At 37.8% G+C, this 22084-nt stretch overlaps 1 protein-coding gene across 3 annotated transcripts in view; it reads right to left on the bottom strand.

Annotated features, from left to right (window-relative positions):
• The window catches only part of PLEKHA1 (pleckstrin homology domain containing A1), a 60006-nt gene that overhangs the window by 32432 nt on the left and 5490 nt on the right, over nt 1–22084 (bottom strand). For all 3 annotated transcript variants that reach the window (XM_081247294.1, XM_081247293.1, XM_081247295.1), the window contains exons 2-3: nt 13467–13627; nt 665–721 (exon numbers count right to left, since the gene is read on the bottom strand). In XM_081247294.1, coding sequence (XP_081103420.1) covers nt 665–721; nt 13467–13607 — 198 coding nt within the window. In that variant the 5' untranslated portion in view covers nt 13608–13627. The remainder of the gene's footprint in view (nt 1–664; nt 722–13466; nt 13628–22084) is intronic.

Genomic DNA, 22084 nt, shown 5'->3' on the forward strand with positions numbered 1-22084 from the left:
GCTACTTCTCATATCTCATCTTAAGTCATCATCAAGCTTATTACTTTGTGTAAAACAAAACTAGTTCCTCAGCATCTATCTCAGTTCCCAAAACACTAAGAAAAGACTATAAGAGGGAAAAAACTACCTAATACCAAATCTAAATTTCTGAAAAGAGAAACAGTATTGCAAAAATTCTAGAAAAATCAACAAACAAGAAAACAAGTTAGTAGAGACAAAGTCAAATGAGGGGAAAAAACCCATCTTTTATCATGAAGATGGTTCATATTTTCCTCAAAGTAAAACATAAAGGAACAAACAAAGGTAATGAGATTAAAAATTACAGTTTAAATAAATAAATACAGACTTAGAAAAATCTTCTCCAGGTTTCCCAAAGACAGAACCTAATTGTTAACAGATGAATCTCCCCTTCTGACGTTCATATACCTGATCATAAAAGTTAATGTTAACTTTTCAATTTGCCACATCCTGTAATTTAACTCCATATTCTTCCTAATTTTATCAAAGAACTTCCTAAACATAGTAATCAGGTACTGTTTTCAATGTAATATGAACCAGAACATCATCTTTAATGACAAAGAGAGGAGATGGCTCCTTTTATTCACACTCTCATTCTAAGGGATTTTAATTCATGCATGAATGTAAGACAATACAGAGAGACTACCTTTGAAATGTAGGTAAGTTTAATGGCTCCAACACGTGATGATCCAGAAGGCAGGTTCTATAAACAGATTATCAATAAATAATTATTATCCAACATCACAAATTTATTTCATATAAAATGTTCTACACACACTAAAAACGGTTAAGGAATCAGATTTTTTTAAATGTCACACTTTACAAATTAACTTTTCAGTTCAAGTATTTACTAAGTCTGAAATCAAGTGGACAACATGGGTAACAAAACTGAACTCTAGTCTGTTCCACCACAACGCATTTTGTAACTAAAAGGCTATTTTGTTAGCACTGTATCTAAACTTTTCTTTTTCATAAACAAGATCAGATTTTGTTCCAGAAAGCAATGGGGAAAAATATTTAGACATAAAACAAACACAAATGTAAGAAATTTCAAAAGAGTATACATGCTACTTTTATTAAAATTTTTAAATCAAATATATCTTTTGAAAAATTTTCCCTCATTTAAATTATATTAGTATTTATTACACCATAACTTATCTACCTTTATACCATTTTTCCAAAAAAATTACTGATACTTTTAAAACCATATTCAAGGAATGTATATATTGGCACTTTCATAAAAAAATATTTTTATTCTTCCCTTAACAAGTTTAAGATGTAGTTTGTGTCTTAAAAGAGCTAAGGGTAAAATTAAGAAGAAGGAGAATCATTTCATGCTGAAGCTATCAGGAAAGACTCTGTGAAAGAATGAAAGGCTTTTAAGCTGGACTTTATTAAAGAAAAATTCTGAAACACAAAAAGCAGGAGAGAGAATATTCCAGGCAGAGAAAACAGATGAGCTACAGCAAGCAGATGAGGATGCCCAGAAGCTCTCTACTGAAATGGGAAAAGGGCTGTGTTGGGCCATAATATAGAGTCATATAGGGCTGAAGAAGGAAACAGCAGTTTAGGAACTTGAACTAAGAACCTAATTATAGAGGACTTAAATAAGAAACAAACTAGCAAGGAATTTATACTGTTAAGAATTTGAAAACATTAAAGAAGGCTTTGTGAGCAGTTCTGTAATCAAACTGTGTTTTAATTAATATATCTTATAACAAACTGGATGGATTATATAAAGGGGGAAGATGGAGGTGGGAAAATCAGATAAAAGAATCTAGAAAAAAGTAATAAATATAAACGTAAAGACTGACAGATTTCAAAAGTAAAAGTAAAACAATCTTGATTTTGAATGTTTCCTCCACTGTAGATTAAGAATCAACCTTTTGGGACCTTCAAGATGGCAGAGGAGTAAGACATGAAGATCACCTTCCTCCCCACAAATACATCAGAAATTCATCTACACGTGGAACAACTCCTACAGAACACCCACTGAGCGCTGGCAGAAGACCTCAGACTTCCCAAAAGGCAAGAAACTCCCCACATACCTGGGTAGGGTAAAAGAAAAAAGAATAAACAGAGACAAAAGGATAGGGACAGGACCTGCACCAGTGGGAGGGAGCCGTGAAGGAGGAAAGGTTTCCACACACTAGAAGCCCCTTCGTGGGCGGAGACTGCGGGTGGCGGAGCGGGGAAGCTTTGGAGCCGCAGAGGAGACCACAGCCACAGGGGTGCGGAGCGCAAAGCAGAGAGATTCCCGCACAGAGGATCGGTGCCGACCAGCACTCACCAGCCGGAGAGGCTTGTCTGCTCACCCGCCGGGGCGGGCGGGCGGGGGCTGGGAGCTGAGGCTCGGGCTTCGGAGGTCAGATCCCAGGGACAGGACTGGGGCTGGCTGCGTGAACACAGCCCGAAGGGGGCTAGTGTGCCATGGCTAGCCGGGAGGGAGTCCGGGAAAAAGTCTGGACCTGCCTAAGAGGCAAGAGACCATTGTTTCAGGGTGTGTGAGGAGAGGGGAATCCTTCCCTGTCTGCCCACAGAAGGCAGAGCGCCGCCTTAATGAGCTCCAGAGACGGGCGCGAGCCACGGCTATCAGCTCAAATCCCAGAGATGGGCGTGAAACGCTAATGCTGCTGCTGCAGCCCCAGGAACCCTGTGTGCAAGCACAGGTCACTAACCACACCCACGCTCAGGAGCCTTTGCAGCCCGCCACTGCCAGGGTCCCACGATCCAGGGACAACTTCCCTGGGAGAACACACAGCGCGCCTCAGGCTGTTGCAATGTCACGCCAGCCTCTGCCGCCGCAGGTTCACCCCACGTTCCAACTCTAACTACTGTACCCCTACCACCCCCTGGCTTGAATGAGCCAGAGCCCCCTAATCAGCTGCTGCTTTAACCCCGTCCTGTCTGGGTAGGAACAGAAGGCTGAGGGCAACCTACACGCAGAGGTGGGGACAAAACCAAAGCTGAACCCCAGGAGCTGTGCGAACGACGAAGAGAAAGGGAAATCTCTCCCAGCAGCCTCAGGAGCAGCAGATTAAATCCCCACAATCAACCTGAGGTACCCTGCATCTGTGGAATACCTGAATAGACAACAAATCAAGCCAAAATTGAGGCGGTGGACTTTGGAAGCAACTGTAGACTTGGGGTTTGCTGTCTATGACTAACTTGTTTCTGATTTTTACATTTATCTTAGTATAGTTTTTAGTGCTTGTTATCATTGGTGGATTTGTTTATTGGTGCTTGTTCTCTTTTTTTATTACTTTTTTATTTTAATAATTTTTTAAAATTTTAATTATTTTATTCATTTATTTACTTACTTTTTTTTTCTCCCTTTTCTTCTGAGCCGTGTGGCTGACAGAGTCTTGGTGCTCCGGCCTGGTATCAGGCCTGAGCCTCTGAGGCGGGAGAGCCAAGTTCAGGACACTGGACCACCAGAGACCTCCTGGCCCCATGTAATATCAATCAGCGAGAGCTCTCCCAGAGATCTCCGTCTCAACGCTAAGACCCAGCTCCACCCAACGGACAGCAAGCTCCAGTGCTGGACACCCTATGCCAAACAACCAGCAAGACAGGAACACAACCCCACCTATTAGCAGAAAGGCTGCCTAAAATCATACTAAGTTCACAGACACCCCAAAACACACCACTGGACACAGTCCTGCCCACCAGAAAGTCAAGATCCAGCCCCACCCACCAGAACATAGGCACCAGTCTCCTCCACCAGGAAGCCTACACAACCCTAAACCAACCTTACCCACTGGGGGCAGACACTAAAAACAACAGGAACTATGAACCTGCAACCTGCGAAAAGGAGACCCCAAACACAGCAAGTTAAGCAAAATGAGAAGACAGAAAAACACACAGCAGATGAAGGAGCAAGGTAAAAACCCACCAGACCAAACAAATGGAGAGGAAATAGGCAGTCTACCTGAAAAAGAATTCAGAGTAATGATAGTAAAGATGATCCAAAATCTTGGAAATAGAACATGGAAAATACAAGAAACGTTAAACAAGGACATAGAAGAACTAAAGAGCAAACAAACAATGATGAATGACACAATAAATGAAATTAAAAATTCTCTAGAAGGAATCAATAGCAGAATAACTGAGGCAGAAGAACAGATAAGTGACCTGGAAGATAAAATAGTGGAAATAACTACCACAGAGCAGAATAAAGAAAAAAGAATGAAAAGAATTGGGGACAGTCTCAGAGACCTCTGGGACAACACTAAACACACCAACATTTGAATTATAGGGGTCCCAGAAGAAGAAGAGAAAAAGAAAAGGTCTGAGAAAATATCTGAAGACATTATAGTTGAAAACTTCCTTAACATTGGAAAGGAAACAGTCAATCAAGTCCAGGAAGCACAGAGAGTCCCATACAGGATAAATCCAAGGAGAAACACACCAAGACACATATTAATCAAACCATCAAAAATTAAATACAAAGAAAAAATATTAAAAGCAGCAAGGGAAAAGCAACAAATAACATACAAGGGAATCCCCATAAGGTTAACAGCTGATCTTTCAGCAGAAACTCTCCAAGCCAGAAGGGAGTGGCAGGACATATTTAAAGTGATGAAAGCGAAAAACCTACAACCAAGATTACTCTACCCAGCAAGGACCTCATTCGGATTCGATGGAGAAATTAAAACGTTTACAGACAAGCAAAAGTTAAGAGAATTCAGCACCACCAAACCAGCTTTACAACAAATGCTAAAGGAACTTCTCTAGGCAGGAAACACAAGAGAAGGGAAACACCTACAAAAACAAACCCAAAACAATTGAGAAAATGGTAATAGGAACATACATATCGATAATTACCTTAAATGTAAATGGATTAAATGCTCCAACCAAAACACAGAGACTGGCTGAATGGATACAAAAACAAGACCTGTATATATGCTGTCTACAAGAAACCCACTTCAGACCTAGGGACACATACAGACAAAGTGAAGGGATGGAAAAAGGTATTCCATGCAAATGGAAATCAAAAGAAAGCTGGAGTAGCAATTCTCATATCAGACAAAATAGACTTTAAAATAAAGACTGTTACAAGAGACAAAGAAGGCCACTACATAATGATCAAGGGATCAATCCAAGAAGAAGATAAAACAACTGTAAATATTTATGCACCCAACATAGGAGCACCTCCATACATAAGGCAAATGCTAACAGCCATAAAAGGGGATATCGACAGTAACACAAGAGTAGGGGACTTTAATACCGCACTTTCACCAATGGACAGATCATCCAAAATGAAAATAAATAAGGAAACACAAGCTTTAAATGACATTATTAGACAAGATGGACTTAATTGATATTTACAGGACATTCCATCCAAAAACAACAGAACACACTTTCTTCTCAAGTGCTCATGGAACATTCTCCAGGATAGATCATATCTTGGGTCACAAATCAAGCCTTGGTAAATTTAAGAAAATTGAAATCGTATCAAGTATCTTTTCCGACCACAACGCTATGAGACTAGATATCATTCACAGGGAAAAAACTGTAAAACATACAAACACATGGAGGCTAAACAATACACTACTAAATAACCAAGAGATCATGGAAGAAATCAAAGAGGAAATCAAAAAATACCTAGAAACAAATGACAATGAAAACACGACGACCCAAAACCTATGGGATGCAGCAAAAGCGGTTCAAAGAGGGAAGTTTACAGCAATACAATCCTACCTCAAGAAAAAAGAAACAACTCAAATAAACAACCTAACCTTACACCTAAAGCAGTTAGAGAAAGAAGAACAAAAAAACCCTAAAGTTAGCAGAAGGAAAGAAATCATAAAGATCAGATCAGAAATAAATGAAAAATATGAAGGAAACAATAGCAAGGATCAATAAAACTAAAAGCTGGTTCTTTGAGAAGATAAACAGAATTGAAATCAGTAGCCAGACTCATCAAGAAAAAAAGGGAGAAGACTCATATCAACAGAATTAGAAATGATAAAGGAGAAGTAACAACTGACGCTGCAGGAATACAAAGAATCATGAGAGATTACTACAAACAACTATATGCCCATAAAACAGACAACCTGGAAGAAATGGACAAATTCTTAGAAAAGCACAACCTTCCGAGACTGAACCAGGAAGAAATAGAAAATATAAACAGACCAGTCACAAGCACTGAAATTGAAACTGTGATTAAAAATCTTCCAATGAAACAAAAAGCCCAGGACCAGATGGCTTCACAGGCGAATTCTAGCAAACATTTAGAGAAGAGCTAACACCTATCCTTCTCAAACTCTTCCAAAATATAGCAGAGACAGGAACATTCCTAAACTCACTCTATGAGGCCACCATCACCCTGATACTAAAACCAGACAAAGATGTCACAAAAAAGAAAACTACAAACCAATATCACTGATGAACATAGATGCAAAAATCCTCAACAAAATACTAGCAAACAGAATCCAACAGCACATTAAAAGGATCATACACCATGATCAAGTGGGGTTTATACCAGGAATGCAAGGATTCTTCAATATACGCAAATCAATCAATGCGATACACCATATTAACAAACTGAAGGATAAAAACCATATGATCATCTCAATAGATGCAGAAAAAGCTTTCAACAAAATTCAACACCCATTTATAATAAAAACTCTCCAGAAAGTAGGCACAGAGGGAACTTACCTCAACATAATAAAGGCCGAATATGACAAACCCACAGCCAACATCATTCTCAATGGTGAAAAACTGAAACCATTTCCTCTAAAATCAGGAACAAGACAAGGATGTCCACCCTCACTACTATTATTCAACACCGTTTTGGAAGTTTTAGCCACAGCAATCAGAAAAGAAAAATAAATAAAAGGAACCCAAATTGGAAAAGAAGAAGTAAAGCTGTCACTGTTTGCAGATGACATGATACTATACATATAGAATACATAGTACTATACATACTATACCATACATACAGCATCCTAAAGATGCTACCAGAAAACTACTAGAGCTAATCAGTGAACTTGGTAAAGTAGCAGGATACAAAATTAATGCAGAGAAATCTCTTGCATTCCTATATACTAATGATGAAAAATCTGAAAGAGAAATTAAGGAAACACTCCCATTTACCACTGCAACAAAAAGAATAAAATACCTAGGAATAAACCTACCTAAGGGGACAAAAGACCTGTATGCAGAAAACTATAAGAAACTGATGAAACAAATTAAAGATGATACAAACAGATGGAGAGATATACCAAGTTCTTGGATTGGAAGAATCAACATTGTGAAAGTGACTCTACTACCCAAAGCAATCTACAGATTCAATGCAATCCCTATCAAACTACCAATGGCATTTTTCACAGAACTAGAACAAAAAAATCGCACAATTTTGGGCTTCCCTGGTGGCGCAGTGGTTGAGAGTCCGCCTGCCGATGCAGGGGACACAGGTTCGTGCCCCAGTCCGGGAAGATCCCACATGCCGCGGAGCGGCTGGGCCCGTGAGCCATGGCCTCTGGGCCTGCGCGTCCGGAGCCTGTGCTCCGCGGTGGGAGAGGCCGCAGCAGTGAGAGGCCCCAGCAGTGAGAGGCCCGTGTACCGCAAAAAAAAAAAAAAAAAAAAAAAAAAAAAATCGCACAATTTGTAATGGAAACACAAAAGACCCCGAATAGCCAAAGCAATCTTGAGAAAGAAAAATGGAGCTGGAGGAATCAGGCTCCCTGACTTCAAACTACACTACAAAGCTACAGTAATCAAGACAGTATGGTACTGGCACAAAAACAGAAATATAAATCAATGGAACAGGATAGAAAGCCCAGAGATAAACCCACACACATATGGTCACCTTATCTTTGATAAAGGAGGCAAGAGTTTACAATGGAGAAAAGACAGCCTCTTCAATAAGTGGTGCTGGGAAAACTAGACAGATACATGTAAAAGAATGAAATTAGAACACTCCCTAACACCATACACAAAAAAAAATCAAAATGGATTAAAGACCTAAATATAAGGCCAGACACTATAAAACTCTTAGAGGGTAACATAGGCAGAACACTCTATGACATATATCACAGCAAAATCCTTTTGACCCACCTCCTAGAGAAATAGAAATAAAAACAAAAATAAACAAAGGGGACCTAATAAAACTTAAAAGCTTTTGCACAGCAAAGGAAACCATAAACAAGATGAAAAGACAACCCTCAGAATGGGAGAAAATATTTGCAAACGAAGCAAATGACAAAGGATTAATCTCCAAAATACACAAGCAGCACATGCAGCTCAATATCAAAAAAAAAAAAACCCAATCTAAAAATGGGCAGAAGACCTACATAGACATTTCTACAAAGAAGATATGCAGACTGCCAACAAACACATGAAAGGATGTTCAACATCACTAATCATTAGAGAAATGCAAATCAAAACTACAATGAGGTATCACCTCACATGGCAGAATGGCCATTATCAAAAAATCTACAAACAATAAGTGCTGGAGAGGGTGTGGAGAAAAGGGAACCCTCCTCTGGAGCCCATGCACCACAGCTAGAGAGAAGCCCGGATGCGGCAACAAAAGATCCCACATGCAGCATCTAAGACCCCGATGCAGCCACATAAATAAATAAATATTAAAGAAAAAATCTATGGGCTTGTTCTCAGGAATGATTAGGAGGCACCTTTCTCAAACCTCTATAAGCTTAGCAGGAACACTTAATTCTATGGAAGCCTAGACATTTAAAAGACTTAAGATTCACAAACATGAACTGATTATTGTTTACAGGGACAGGTCTTTTCAAAACCTGTAGTTTCTATGTAAACTACAACTCTATTATGTTCTGTTTTAAACTACAGACTATGTACAAGCTTCCAAATTTAAATCTCCATAAATATGTATATAAAATAAAATTATAATTTTTAATGTATACCTTTAAATGGTTGTGTTTTTATAAAAAATGTTTTATGTTTAAAGGTGTTTTTTAAAATTTTGGATAAGAAAATGAAATGTTAAAATACCTTCAAGATCTCCTAACCACTACCAATGTGATTTTTTTCAAACACTGCTATCCTTCCATTCAAAATCATTATTTTTCTTTTAAGTCCTCCATAAGTCTATTATTTGAACTAGCTGAATACAGCTCTAATCCCGTGTGTGAGGAAGAGAAATGAGCAACTACGTCATCACTGCATGACATAAAGGGTCACAGATTAAATAGTGGCACAGTAGAAGGAAATATAAGTAGCTGGGAGATAAAACAATATTCAAAATACCTAGTTTCTAAGAACTGGTACGATTACTGCCAAGTTCAACCAGAAAAAATGTGGGTTTCAAAATTTGTTACTTGACAATGAACAAGAAATAATAAACCAATATGACATGTAAGATAAAAAGGGAAAGCAACCATTTGTTATGAGTTCCTGTACTCATTTTGCTAAAATACTCTTTCAAGTTTTCTCAAATTCACTTCCTAATAAAGCTCCTTAGTTATTTAATTCTCCACCACTTCTCATTCCCTCAACAAAACACAGAAAGCCCCAGGACTTCCCTAGTGGCGCAGTGGTTAAGAATCCATCTGCCAATGCAGGGGACACGGGTTTGAGCCCTGGTCCGGGAAGATCCCACATGCCGCGGAGCAACTAAGCCTGTGCGCCACAACTACTGAGCCTGTGCTCTAGAGCCTGCAAGCCACAACTACTGAGCCCACGTGCCACAACCACTGAAGCCCAAGCGCCTAGAGCCCATGCTCTGCAACAAGAGAAGCCACCGCAATGAGAAGCCCACTCACCACAACAAAGAGTAGCCCCTGCTCACCGCAACTAGAGAAAGCCTGCATGCAGCAACGAAGACCCAACACAGCCAAAAATAAATAAATAAATAAATAAATAAATTTATTTTTAAAACAACACAGAAAGCCCCAAATTGATCCCCAGTAATACACTGCAATGGATTTTTAAACCAATGGTTGGTGGTAAAGAAAGCAGTGATCAGAGGAAGGATGGTTCCCTAAGGACAGGTGAGCCAAACTACCTTCTTTCATTATCAGGGTTACTATGATCAGTAAAGCAGTGTTACAGCACTTAACATAGCAACCAGATTGAATCATATGAAATTGCCATTTTTTAGTAGATCAAAATGGTGGTATATTGGCAATTTCGTGTGGTTCAACCACAATAATCTTATCAAGACATTCTACTAAAGTTTTCATGAAGAGATGTGCCTTAATACATTTTAAAGTGACACAAAGCTGGTATTGATGGCTAATACACTGGATGGTAGAATGCAGATTGTAAAAGATTCTTATCAGTTGGAATGAAGAGATAAAATTATTAAGAACGGAATAAAAAGACATTTAAAATTCTATACTACATTCAAAAACACTAATGGGCTAATTATACCACAGAAATCTGGCTTTAAAAGAGTTCATGTGAAAAAGATCTAGCTGAGTCCAAACTTTAACATATACCCTCCCTGCTATAGTCAAAGTGAACTATTTTCCAAATAAACTACAGGGTTTCTCACTTTGATTTCTTGCCCATGCTATTCTTTGAGCACCAGAATACCCACTTCTCCACCTCTTGGCCAAAATCATACCCATTCTTCTAGATCAATTTCAAATGTTACCACCTCCATCAAGACTTTCACTCCCTCTGCTAGCTATAATCACACCTTTCCTCTGAAATCCAAGTTTATGGTTCCTTCAGTGTAATAAACATATCCTATTTTGTACTTTTCTTCTTTTAGCTCTGTTTAAGTGGGAAGTACAGACAAAAGGAGAAATTCTAAGAAGACTCTATTATATATAAAGACAGAAAAGCAATCAAGGAGTTGTAAATAAAATTCAGGAGAAACTATATACGAGTCAGCCAGATCTTATGAAGACAAATGAGGGAGAGCTCACAGGCAGGACTGAGCAATGGTTTGCGTGGGGGAGGAAAACCGAAACTGGAATCTAATAAACTGTAATCAGAGGGAGTCAAGGGGGCTAAGTTACTTTCCACCTTGGGAAAAGGAGTTTGGGAAGGGATTGTGCCACAGATAAAGGGATGGGTAGTAAAAGGGAGGAACTGGATTTATGTTTTAAAAAAAGGAAAAAGAAGGTAAACATGAACTTTTGATTTCTGCTGACTTGTCCCTTCTCCCAGTGACTCTGGTCAAGTAAATAAAGGTATTAATCATGCAGTTGCATAGACAGGTTACTATCATCCAAGAAAGTTGGTCACACCCAGAGATAAGGGAGTAAAACAGGGTGTCAATAAGCTCAATAAGGATAAGGAGAAAAGACAGTTCCTAGCAAAGAAAGTCTCATACAAAGTCAGCACTCAAATAATATAAACTGAATTAAAATACAAATTCTCTTCCAAAATTTGAAAGGCTGCATGTGGATAAAGGACTAAATTTATAGAGAATCAGACGGCAAAAGTAGATCAATAAGTAGAAGATCCAAGGAACCAGCTTTTGGTGCACAAAAATAATAATAATTAAAAACTGTCTCGAATATAATAAACACTTTTTTTTTTTTTTTTAGTAATATATAGTTCAAACAGCAGTTAAAGTGAAGATCAGGGATGGATGGGTTTCTTGCATTAAGGAGGAGGTTGAATTAATACTAAGGACTAAGGTTCCCAACAACTCAAATCCTTTTTTTTTTTTTTTTTTGACGTTTGTAATTTCTTTTAATTACCAGAAGTGCGAGTTGTCAGTATATCTGGTGTAGGAAATGATAAATGTATAAACTCCAAATCCAAGATATATGACACTGTATTTTCTAAAATAATGGTTGATAATCAACTTCTTGTATTGTGTGACCTTGGGTATATTTTAAACCAGATCTCTGGAGGCTGCCCTGATCACCACCTTATTACCTTTTGTATAACAGAAGGAAAAAAAAAACCTGTCACAGGACTTCCCTGGCAGTCCAGTGGTTAAGACTCCGTGCTTCTAATGCAGGGGGCGTGGGTTTGATCCCTGTTCCAGGAACTGGGATTCCCCATGCTGCATGGCGCAGCCAAAAAATGGAAGAAAAAAAAAAAAAAAGAAAGAAAAAACCTGTCACAAGTCAAGCTCCAATTTATCATCTCTCCTTGGTCTGTCCCCATTACAGGAGAGGATGAGGGGATGTTTGTTTCCTGACTGGACTTGCTTTTCACAAAGTCCTGCTGGGGGTTACTCAGTACCCTGTGGCCTTCAAGGGTATTGTCAATTGATTACTTTTTCAACTGTCTAGTATTTATCCTAGTTCTCATTTTTTTCCTTTTTTATTTAATTTTTTTACTGAAATATAGTTGATTTACAATTTTGTGTTAATTTCTGCTGCATATATATATATATGCCATATACACACATATACATACACACTCTTTTTTATATTCTTTTCCATTATGGTTTATCTCAGGAGATTGAATATAGTTCCTTACAACTCAAATTCTATATGAACAAATATAAATGCATTAGCACATATTTATTTTGTCTAACCTAAAATCAGTATTGGGCAGAAAAGAATACCAGACCAGTTGTTAGGGGATCTGGTTCATGCTCTGTGAAACAGAATGGAACCTCCTACCAGTCCCTGCTCTTCCTCAACTTTTCATTCCTCACCTGCACAAGTCGTCCACTAGACCAGATCAGCTTAGAAGTTTGCTAGGGACTCATCTCTTGCTTTGCACATGCTTCCTTGCAACATACTTCTCAATTTGAATAAAGAGTTTCACAGGCAGAGAAAATTTAAAACTACTCAACAGATGATCTCTAATCCAAGGCCACTCACAGATCTTAAAATTGGGATTCTAATTTTTAATATATGATATTTACCTCCAATAATTTGCAAAGCAACAATAAAATCAAATTCACGAGTGGCCAACACTCAAGTCTGACACCACAAGATGAAAGGACTATACATGTGCAAGAGTATCAGCTCGTTTAAGTAGTTTATTTACCAAAAGATAGTAGTCTCTATCTTAGAGACAGTATCTTAAATTTAAACGATTCAAAACTTTTCTACCAGAGTTAAGAGCTGCCCCTCCCAAAGAAGGGAAAACATAAATACATGCATAAATTTTTATCAAATAAACTGAGTTTCATCTTCTGAAATTTATTTACCACAGTAGGAGTTGGGGGTACAGGGCAAGGAGAATACAGTCAGTAGAAATAAATCTAAACCTATTTTGTTTAGGAAGACAAATCCTAACACCTGCATTGTATATCAAATACTTTCATAATTAAAACTCTTGTATGCTTTTTTTTTTTTTTTTTGCGTTATGCGGGCCTTTCACTGTTGTGGCCTCTCCCATTGCGGAGCACAGGCTCCGGACGCGCAGGCTCAGCAGCCATGGCTCACGGGCCCAGCTGCTCTGCGGCACGTGGGATCTTCCTGGACAGGGTCACGAACCCGCGTCCCCTGCATCGGCAGGCGGACTCCCAACCACTGCGTCACCAGGGAAGCCCCCTTTTATGCTTCTGAAGAGGTAACCCTTTGGATTTTACAAACCTGTGGATTATCCATGTACCATACAAAACTGTCTTCTCTGGTATCCAGTATGAAGTACCTCCGAAGAAATTTCCCACTGTTTTCATTTTCTTCAATGTCTAGAAAACCACAAATGCGATTCTGACGATCCACATAAGGCATTTCTGTGCTTGAACATTACACTGTAAAATAAAAACATTAACAGTAAGTACTTCTCAGTGGACTTCAAGCATAAAATGTGCTATGGTATGGTTTATTCAACAAAGAGCCTACTTTCCAACATTAGGTGGGGGCTGGTTAATGTGAATACATAAAAGCATGGGCAAAAATCACTTGAAATTAAGCTTATTGTGAGTGGTTACTAAATGCAACTATACAGAACTGATGTGGACAAGGGACAGCTATTCATGTCAGCTGAATAATTTACTTAACTTTTCACTATGAGTAGGCATCGTCATCCCCATTTCATAGGTAAGAAATATAACACTGAGAAGGGGAAGTGCCTTTCCAAGATTAGTGAACTAGCAGGTAATGAATCAAAACATGAACCCAGATTCTTGGACTCCAGAGTTTATATCTTAAGGTTTACATCATCCTGTCACTCTAAAACCCTTGGTATTATTAAAACCAAAATGAATCAAAATAAAGTAAGCTAACATCATGAAAAGAGAGATAAGCAGGTTATTATGTGCCCCCGAATGGAAGACACAAACATCACCAATAAAGAGCATATAACAAAAACAAAAAACAAAAAAAAAAGGTTTATCTCAATCTGATCAAGTTTCTAGATTTCCCTAAGTCCAGCTTCCAGTTCACAGGAAACAAAGAACACAGAAGAACATATTAAACTTCACCACAGGTATTCAATCAGCAAAAGTGGACCGTGGGAAACATCAGGACCAAAAGCCCAGTTTCTTCAGCAAATAAACTACTACAGGGGGAAAAAAAAAAGGAGAGAGAGAGAAAGAGAAGTCACCGATTAAAAGAGACTTCAGAGGCATATCATATTCTGATTCTGAAGTACTGAAATTTTTGTTATGTTCATTAAAGTTAAAAACCATGGCTTGGATAAAAAGCAGTGTTTCCATCCATTTTCCTCTAAAAACTGTAGATATGTGATTCCCTCCTGATGTGATGCAAATCTGCTGACTATTCCTACTCCAAAGGTACTTCTACAGCCAGCGCCAACATCTTTCGGCAGGTTGAATTATTTATGTAACTATTTTTTTGTTTAACTCACAGTGAAAATTCAATTAGAATACGCCCTGATATACTGCTTATCTAAATCACTATTCTGTATACAGCCAGAGAAATGGTGAAACATGCCAAAAAGTTTTCTTTAATTAATTAGTTTATTTATTTTTGGCTGCATTGGTTCTTCATTGCTGCACATGGGATTTCTCTAGTTGCAGCATGCAGGGGACGCTCTTCGTTGCGGTGTGCAGGCTTCTCGTTGCGGAGCACGGCTCTACGTGCGTGGGCTTCAGTAGTTGTGGAATGCAGGCTCAGCAGTTGTGGCTTGCGGGCTCTAGAGCACAGGCTCAGTAGTTGTAGTGCACGGGCTTAGCTGCTCCGCGGAATGTGGGATCTTCCCGCACCAGGGATCGAACCCATGTCCCCTGCATTCGCAGGTGGATTCTTAACCACTGTGCCACCAAGAAAGTCCCCCAAAAAGTTTTAAACAAAACTATAAATTAAGTTTGTATGTGTGTGTTATTACAGATCTGGCACTTGGAGATAATTTTTTAATGAACTTACCCAAAGTTCTAAAAAATTTCTAAATGTAAACAAAGCTTGGAAAATTAATACACTATACTAACACATACTGCAGGTAAAAACTGTCAACTTGTGTGGTACGCCATGAGGAAAGACACAGGCCAAAGGAACAGAATTGAGAGCACAGAGACAAACCCATACATCTATGGCTAACTGATTTTCAACGACGGTGCCAACATCATGCAATAGGGAAAGAACAGCCTCTTTAACAAACGGTGCTGGGACACCTGGAGAGCCACGTGCTGAAGAATTAAACTGGACCACTATCTTACACCATATACAAAAAATAACTCAAAATGAATTAATCTAAATATAAGAGCTAGAACTATAAAACTTCAAGAAAACATAGAGGAAAATCTTCATGGCCTTAGAGTTGGCAATGAATTTTTAGATGTGACACTGAAAGCACAAACAACAAAAGAAAAAATAAGACAAATAGGACTTCATAAAAATTAAAAATTTTTTTGCATCAAAGGACATCAAGAAAATGAAACAACAACCTACAGAATGGGAGGAAATATTTGCAAATAAGGGTCTAATATCCAGAATATACAAATAACTCCTACAACTCAACAATGAAAAAACAAACCCAATTAAAAAATGGACAAAGGACTTGAAAAGACATTCCTCTCAAAGAAGATAAAACAAATGGCCAACCAGAACTCAAAAAGTTGCCCAACATTATTTGTCATTAGGGAAATGTAAACCAAAACCACAGTGAGATACCACTTCACACCCACCTGGATGGATATAACTAAGAGAGGAAAATAATAAGTATAGGCAAGGATGTATAGAAATTGGAACCCACCTACATTGCTGGTGGGAATGTAAAATGGTACAACACCTGTGTAAAACAGTTTGGTAGTTCTTCAAAAGTTAAACATAGAATTACCATATGACTCAGCATTTCCACTCCTAGGTATATATCCAAAAGAATTGAAAACACGTACTCAAACACTTATACGTGAACGTTCATAGCAGCACTATTCACAATAGCCAAAAACTATAAACAACCCATATGTCCATCAACAGGTAAATGCACATACATACAATGGAATATTACCCAGATACAGAAAGGAATGAACTACTGATACAATGCATCCAATCAAAATTCCAAGATATTTTATAAAAACTGACAAGGTGGTTCTATTATATATATTGAAATGCAAATAACCTAGAAAAGCTAAATCTATTTCCCAAAGAACAGACTGACATTACTTATTTCAAGACTTACAACAGAGCTACAGCAATAAAGATAGTGTAGGATTGGTGAAAAGATATAATAAATCAATGGAACAGAACAGCATCCAGAAACAGACCCATACATATACTGTTAATTGATTTTCAACAAAGATGTCAAAGCAATTCCAAATACAGTCTTTCAACAAATGGTGCTGGAACAATTAACTATGCATGTGGAAAAAAATTAACTTGAAATGGATCAGAAACCTAACGTACAATTAAGCTTCTGGAAAAAAAATATATATATACACACACACACATATATATACTAATATATTTTTAAAGACATTTATATATACATATAAATAAAGTCTTCATGATCTTAGGGCTAGACAAAGATTTCTTAGATAAGACACAAAGAGCCTAAACCATATAATGGTTGATATAATGGACTTAATCAAAATTAAAAACTGCTCCCTGAAAGACACCAATAAGAAATCAAAAGATGAGCCACAGAACAGGAGAAAATATTCAGTACACATATATCTATCAAATAACTGATATCCAAAAATAGGCAAGGAATTATTACAACTCAGTAAGACAAACAACCAAATAGGAAAATAGGCAAAAAAATTTGAACAGACAAGTCAACAAAGAAGATATACATAGTTTTTTAAAAAATAATAAAAAAGAAAGAAAAAGGAAGACATACAAATAATAAATAAGCACATAAAGATGCTCATCATTAGTCAGGAAGATGATACAAATAAAAACTGAGATACCACTACATACCTACTAGAATGGCTAAAACAAAAACAAACAAGTAAAACCCTGACAATACCAAATGCTGGCAAGGATGTGAAACAAATGGCTAGTCTCTCATATTGCTGATGGGAATGCAAAACGGCACAGTAGCTTGGGAAGACAGTTTGGCAGTTTCTTAGAAAGTTAAACGTACCCTTAACAATATGACCCAGCAATGCCACTCCTAGGTATTTATCCAAGTGAACTGAAAACTTATGTTCATACAAAACCTATATGCAAACGTTTAAAACAACATTATTCATAATTGGCAAAAAGCAGAAACAAACCAAATGTCCTTTAACTGGTAAATGAAGAAACTGTGGTACATCTAATACAATGGAATACTACTTAGCAAGATAAAGGAACAAAGTACTGATACACACAATATGGGTATTTTGTTAAGTGAAAAAAGCCAGACCAAAAGGCTATAGGGACAGAGAACAGATGAGTGAGAGGGACTGACTTCAAAGGGTAATTTACGGAGTGATGGAACTGTTCTGTATCTTGATTGTAATAGGATACACAACTATGCATTTATCAAAAATAGGCTCAAATACCACATAGAGTGAGCTGTATTGCATACAAATTTTAAAAAAAAACTACAGTGATAAAAAACATATCAGAGTTGCTAGGGCTTGCGATAGAAGAACAAGAGAGAACAAGAACGAAAGAGAAAGAACAAGAGAGAAATTTTTTTTGGCAACATAGCTGTTGCATATCCTGACTGTGGTAGAGCTTATATAATTACATGCATCTGTCAAAACTCATAGAACTATACACTAAAAGAGGTAAAATGTACTGTATGTAAAATTATACCTCAATAATGCCAAATTTCTTTTAAAAAAGATGCCATATATACTCACCAGACTGGCTAAAATTAAAACAGATCGACAACACCAAATGTTATGAAAGGTGTGGTGCATCCAGAATTTATGTACTGTTGATGGGAATGTAGGAGACGTAAGATGGTACAATCACTATGGGAAAAGTTCTGGCAATAAAACCAAACATACACCTACCCAATGACCCAGCCATTCTATTCCTAAGTATTTACTCAAGAGAAATGAAAACATATATTCATGCAAAGACTAATTCACAACTATTAGTAGCAGCTTTATTCATAATAGCTACAAACTAGAAACAACCCAAATGTCCATCAAAAGGTGAAAAGATTAAAAAAATGTAGTATGTTTATACAATGGAATAGCAGTCTACAATATATTTTTATTTTTTTATTTTATTTATTTATTTATTTATTTATTTATTTCTTTTTGCGGTACGCGGGCCTCTCACTGTTGTGGCCTCTCCCGTTGCAGAGCACAGGCTCCAGACGCGCAGGCTCAGCGGCCATGGCTCACGGGCCTAGCCTCTCCGCGGCATGTGGGATCTTCCCGGACCGGGGCACAAACCCGTGTCCCCTGCATCGGCAGGCAGACTCTCAACCACTGCGCCACCAGGGAAGCCCAGCAGTCTACAATATAAAGGAACTCCTATTGCATGCAACAATATGGTCAAAACTCATCAAATTGTAAACTTTAAATGGATACAGTTTATTGTATATAATTTAAACTCCAAAAAGTTTTAAAAATCCAGCATAATAAAAGATTCATTAATAAGTTTGACTACAAATAACTTTTTAAAAAATATTTTGCATGGCAAATCCTGATCAGCAAGTCAAAACCAGTAGAAAATACTTGCAGCTTATATTACAAAGGGCTAATCTCCCTAATATTTAAAGAGTCTGTAAAAAATGTCAAGGGAAATATATCAAAACTTCAATAGAAAAGTGGGCAAAAGACATGAACAGACATTCTGCAGAAAAAGACATAAAAATGACCCTCAAACATATTAAGAGATGCTCAACTTCACTCATGATAAGAAAATCCCAAAATGACATACGATACAGTGGGCACTGCTACCGACACCACAAACAAAAAAAGGCAACCAGACTTCATGTGCCTCCTTGTGGAATTTATACCATCTATAAAACATTTATGAAAAAAAAAGTACAAATACCTGAATCTAGATCTAACTACCAATTTATAGGAAATAGAGAAGACAGAGAAAGAACACGTTAACCTATATCACAGAGATTCAAATAGCAAAATTCAAACTATAATTAGTTTCTCAGGACAAACAACATGGCTTCTTCAGAAATAAATTCCAAGGGAGCAGGGGGAAAGGAACTGGAGGAAGAACTTATCAGTTAAAACACCTGAAAAGACATAATCACAACATGTGGGCCTTATTTAAATCTTGTTAACAACAAAAACACTGAGTTATCTAAGGAAATTGGAAATTTGAACACTGCCTCATGATATTAAGGAAACAGATAAATATTTTTTTCAGTGTGGTGATGGTATTGTGGTTACGTTACTAAGAAAATGAATCCTCATCATTTAGAGATATTTATTCATACAGAGACAAAACGTTATCTGAATACTCTGGAAGGAGGGCTGGATGAAGGAGGGATGGCCTGGGTGTGCAGTTGTCGGGGCTAGATGATAGGTACTGTAGTTATACAATCCTGTCTACTTCGTGGAAGTTCACAATTCTTCATTACAAAAAGAAAGGTTAATAAGAACTTTTTTTTCATAAGAAAAGTTCAAAAAAAGTCTATACTACACAGAGATACCATTTCTCATCTATGAGACTGGCAAAAATTCAAAAATCTGACAACCTACAATACGAGTAAGGCTGTAAGAAAACAGTAACTCTCTTATATTGCTGGTGGGAATGCAGAACGGTACGACCCTACTGAGATGAATCTGGCACTATTTAACATGTGCATTTACCCTATGACCAGCAATCCTACTTGCTACTGTAATTCTGAAACAATTTTATGTAAATGATAGTACTTCAGGTGCATCATAGGACAATGTCAACATACTGATGCTATGATTATATTTAAAGTAAAATAAAACAAATTTTGTTATTAGGAACCTAGATTTTCACAGTAAGAGAAAAAACGTACAAATACAAAAGGAAAAATTCTATACAATGCATCTGAATTAGAGTTAGTATGAACTCATGATCTTTGAAAATATGACAGTAATAGAAAATCATCACTTTGCAATTCCAATATAATCACTGATTTAAGCAAGAGTCTTCAATGAATACTAATACCACTAGAAAACAGGTTGTTAGGGAACAGAATGTTCAGTCTCAAAATTTCACCTCAGTGTTCTTACCAATTACAAAGCGCAAAATGTACGTATATGTATCTTTACAGGGGTGAGATCCTATGGTCCCCACCTTTACCAAATGATTTAGCATCTAATGAATCTAGAAGCCAGGGACTAACGGATATCACTTCTCTCTAAATAGACCACACACTATATGATTCCACTGATCTGAAATATCCAGAATGAGCAAATCTATAAAGACAGAAAGTAGATTAGTAGTTGCCTAGGAGTATGGGGGATGGGAAGGAATGAAGAATTGCCTAGAGATGGGAGGGTACAGGGTTTCTCTTTAAGGTGATAAAAATACTCTAATATTTTTGACTGTGGTATTTTGTGCATTTTGACTGTGATAACAGTTGCACAGTTCTGAAAATATATTAAAAACCATTGAATTGCACACTTTGAGTGAATTATTCCTCAACCAAGCTGTTAAAAAAAAAAAAGAATTATAATTGTCTTTTATCTTTCATTCCAGAGCACATCAGAAACCTTAAAAAACATTTCCTCTCCCAGACCTCTGAATGTTGTAGTGTCCCAGGGGATGGTCCACGGACCTCTTCTCTATTTATACTGAATTTCTTGGTGAGCTCACTCATTCACATAGGTCTAAATACTGCTATCTCCAGCCCTGGACACTCCACTGGACTCCAGACTCATGTATACAACTGCCAACTCTATGGATCTACGTATGTACCTAACAGGCCTCTCACACTTGGCAAAGTGAGCCCAGATGTACCCCCTCAGCAATCTGTTCCCCTCTGTCCTTCCCATCTCAGTAAAGTCACTCCCTTCTTCCAGCTGTTCAGGCAAAATTTGGAGTCACACTTGATCAAGACCTTTTTCTCTCATTCCATGTCCAGTCCGTAAGCAAATCCTACTGGCTCCATCTTCTAAGTATAACCAGAATCCCACCATTTGCATTACTGCCACTCTGGTCCAAGCCACCATCACCTCTTAGCTGGATTATTGCAAGGGCTTCCCTGCCCGCTTCACTCCATTTTCAATACAGCTGTCAGAGTGATCTCATTAAAACATATGTTCAAGTGTTTATTCAATATTTGCCAAGCAGATATTTAAAATTAATTTAATCCTTATAACAATTTTACAGATGAGAAAACCAAAGCACAGAAGATTTTAAAAATAACTTGTCCAAGGTCACATGATTAGGAAGCTGCGGAGCCAGGATCCAGACCAGGGGAATCTGGCTCTAAAGCCCATGCTCCGCAGTACTATAAAATGTCACTCTGCTCAAGTCTCTTCAACTTTGGCTGCTTACTAAAATTACCTGGGAGTTTTTTGGAAAATCCTGATGCCTAGATTAGAGCATCCAGACCAATTAAATCAGAAACTCTGGAGATGGGATCTAAGCATCAGTACAGTTTGAAAGCTCCCCCAATAATTCCCACGTTCAGCCAAGGTTAAGAACCTCTGTTTTAATGCAATCCCATCTCATTCAAAGTAAAAACCAAAGCTCTTACAAAGACATACAGGCTTCACCTACCCCCCACCCCAACCTGTCCCAGTTCCCCCGCTTGATTACTCATCTAGTCACTGACGCCTACTACACTAGACAAGCTCTCCACTCGGAGCCTTGTAACTCAAAGGTCACTTTCTCAGGGAAGCCTTCTTGACAGCGCATCTGAAACTGCAAATGCCCCAAACTGTCCTGCCACTTCTCATCTCCCTTCCCCA

This window comes from Mesoplodon bidens, assembly GCF_964165515.1.
Source record: "Mesoplodon bidens genome assembly, chromosome: 1".
Lineage (NCBI taxonomy): Eukaryota > Metazoa > Chordata > Mammalia > Artiodactyla > Ziphiidae > Mesoplodon > Mesoplodon bidens.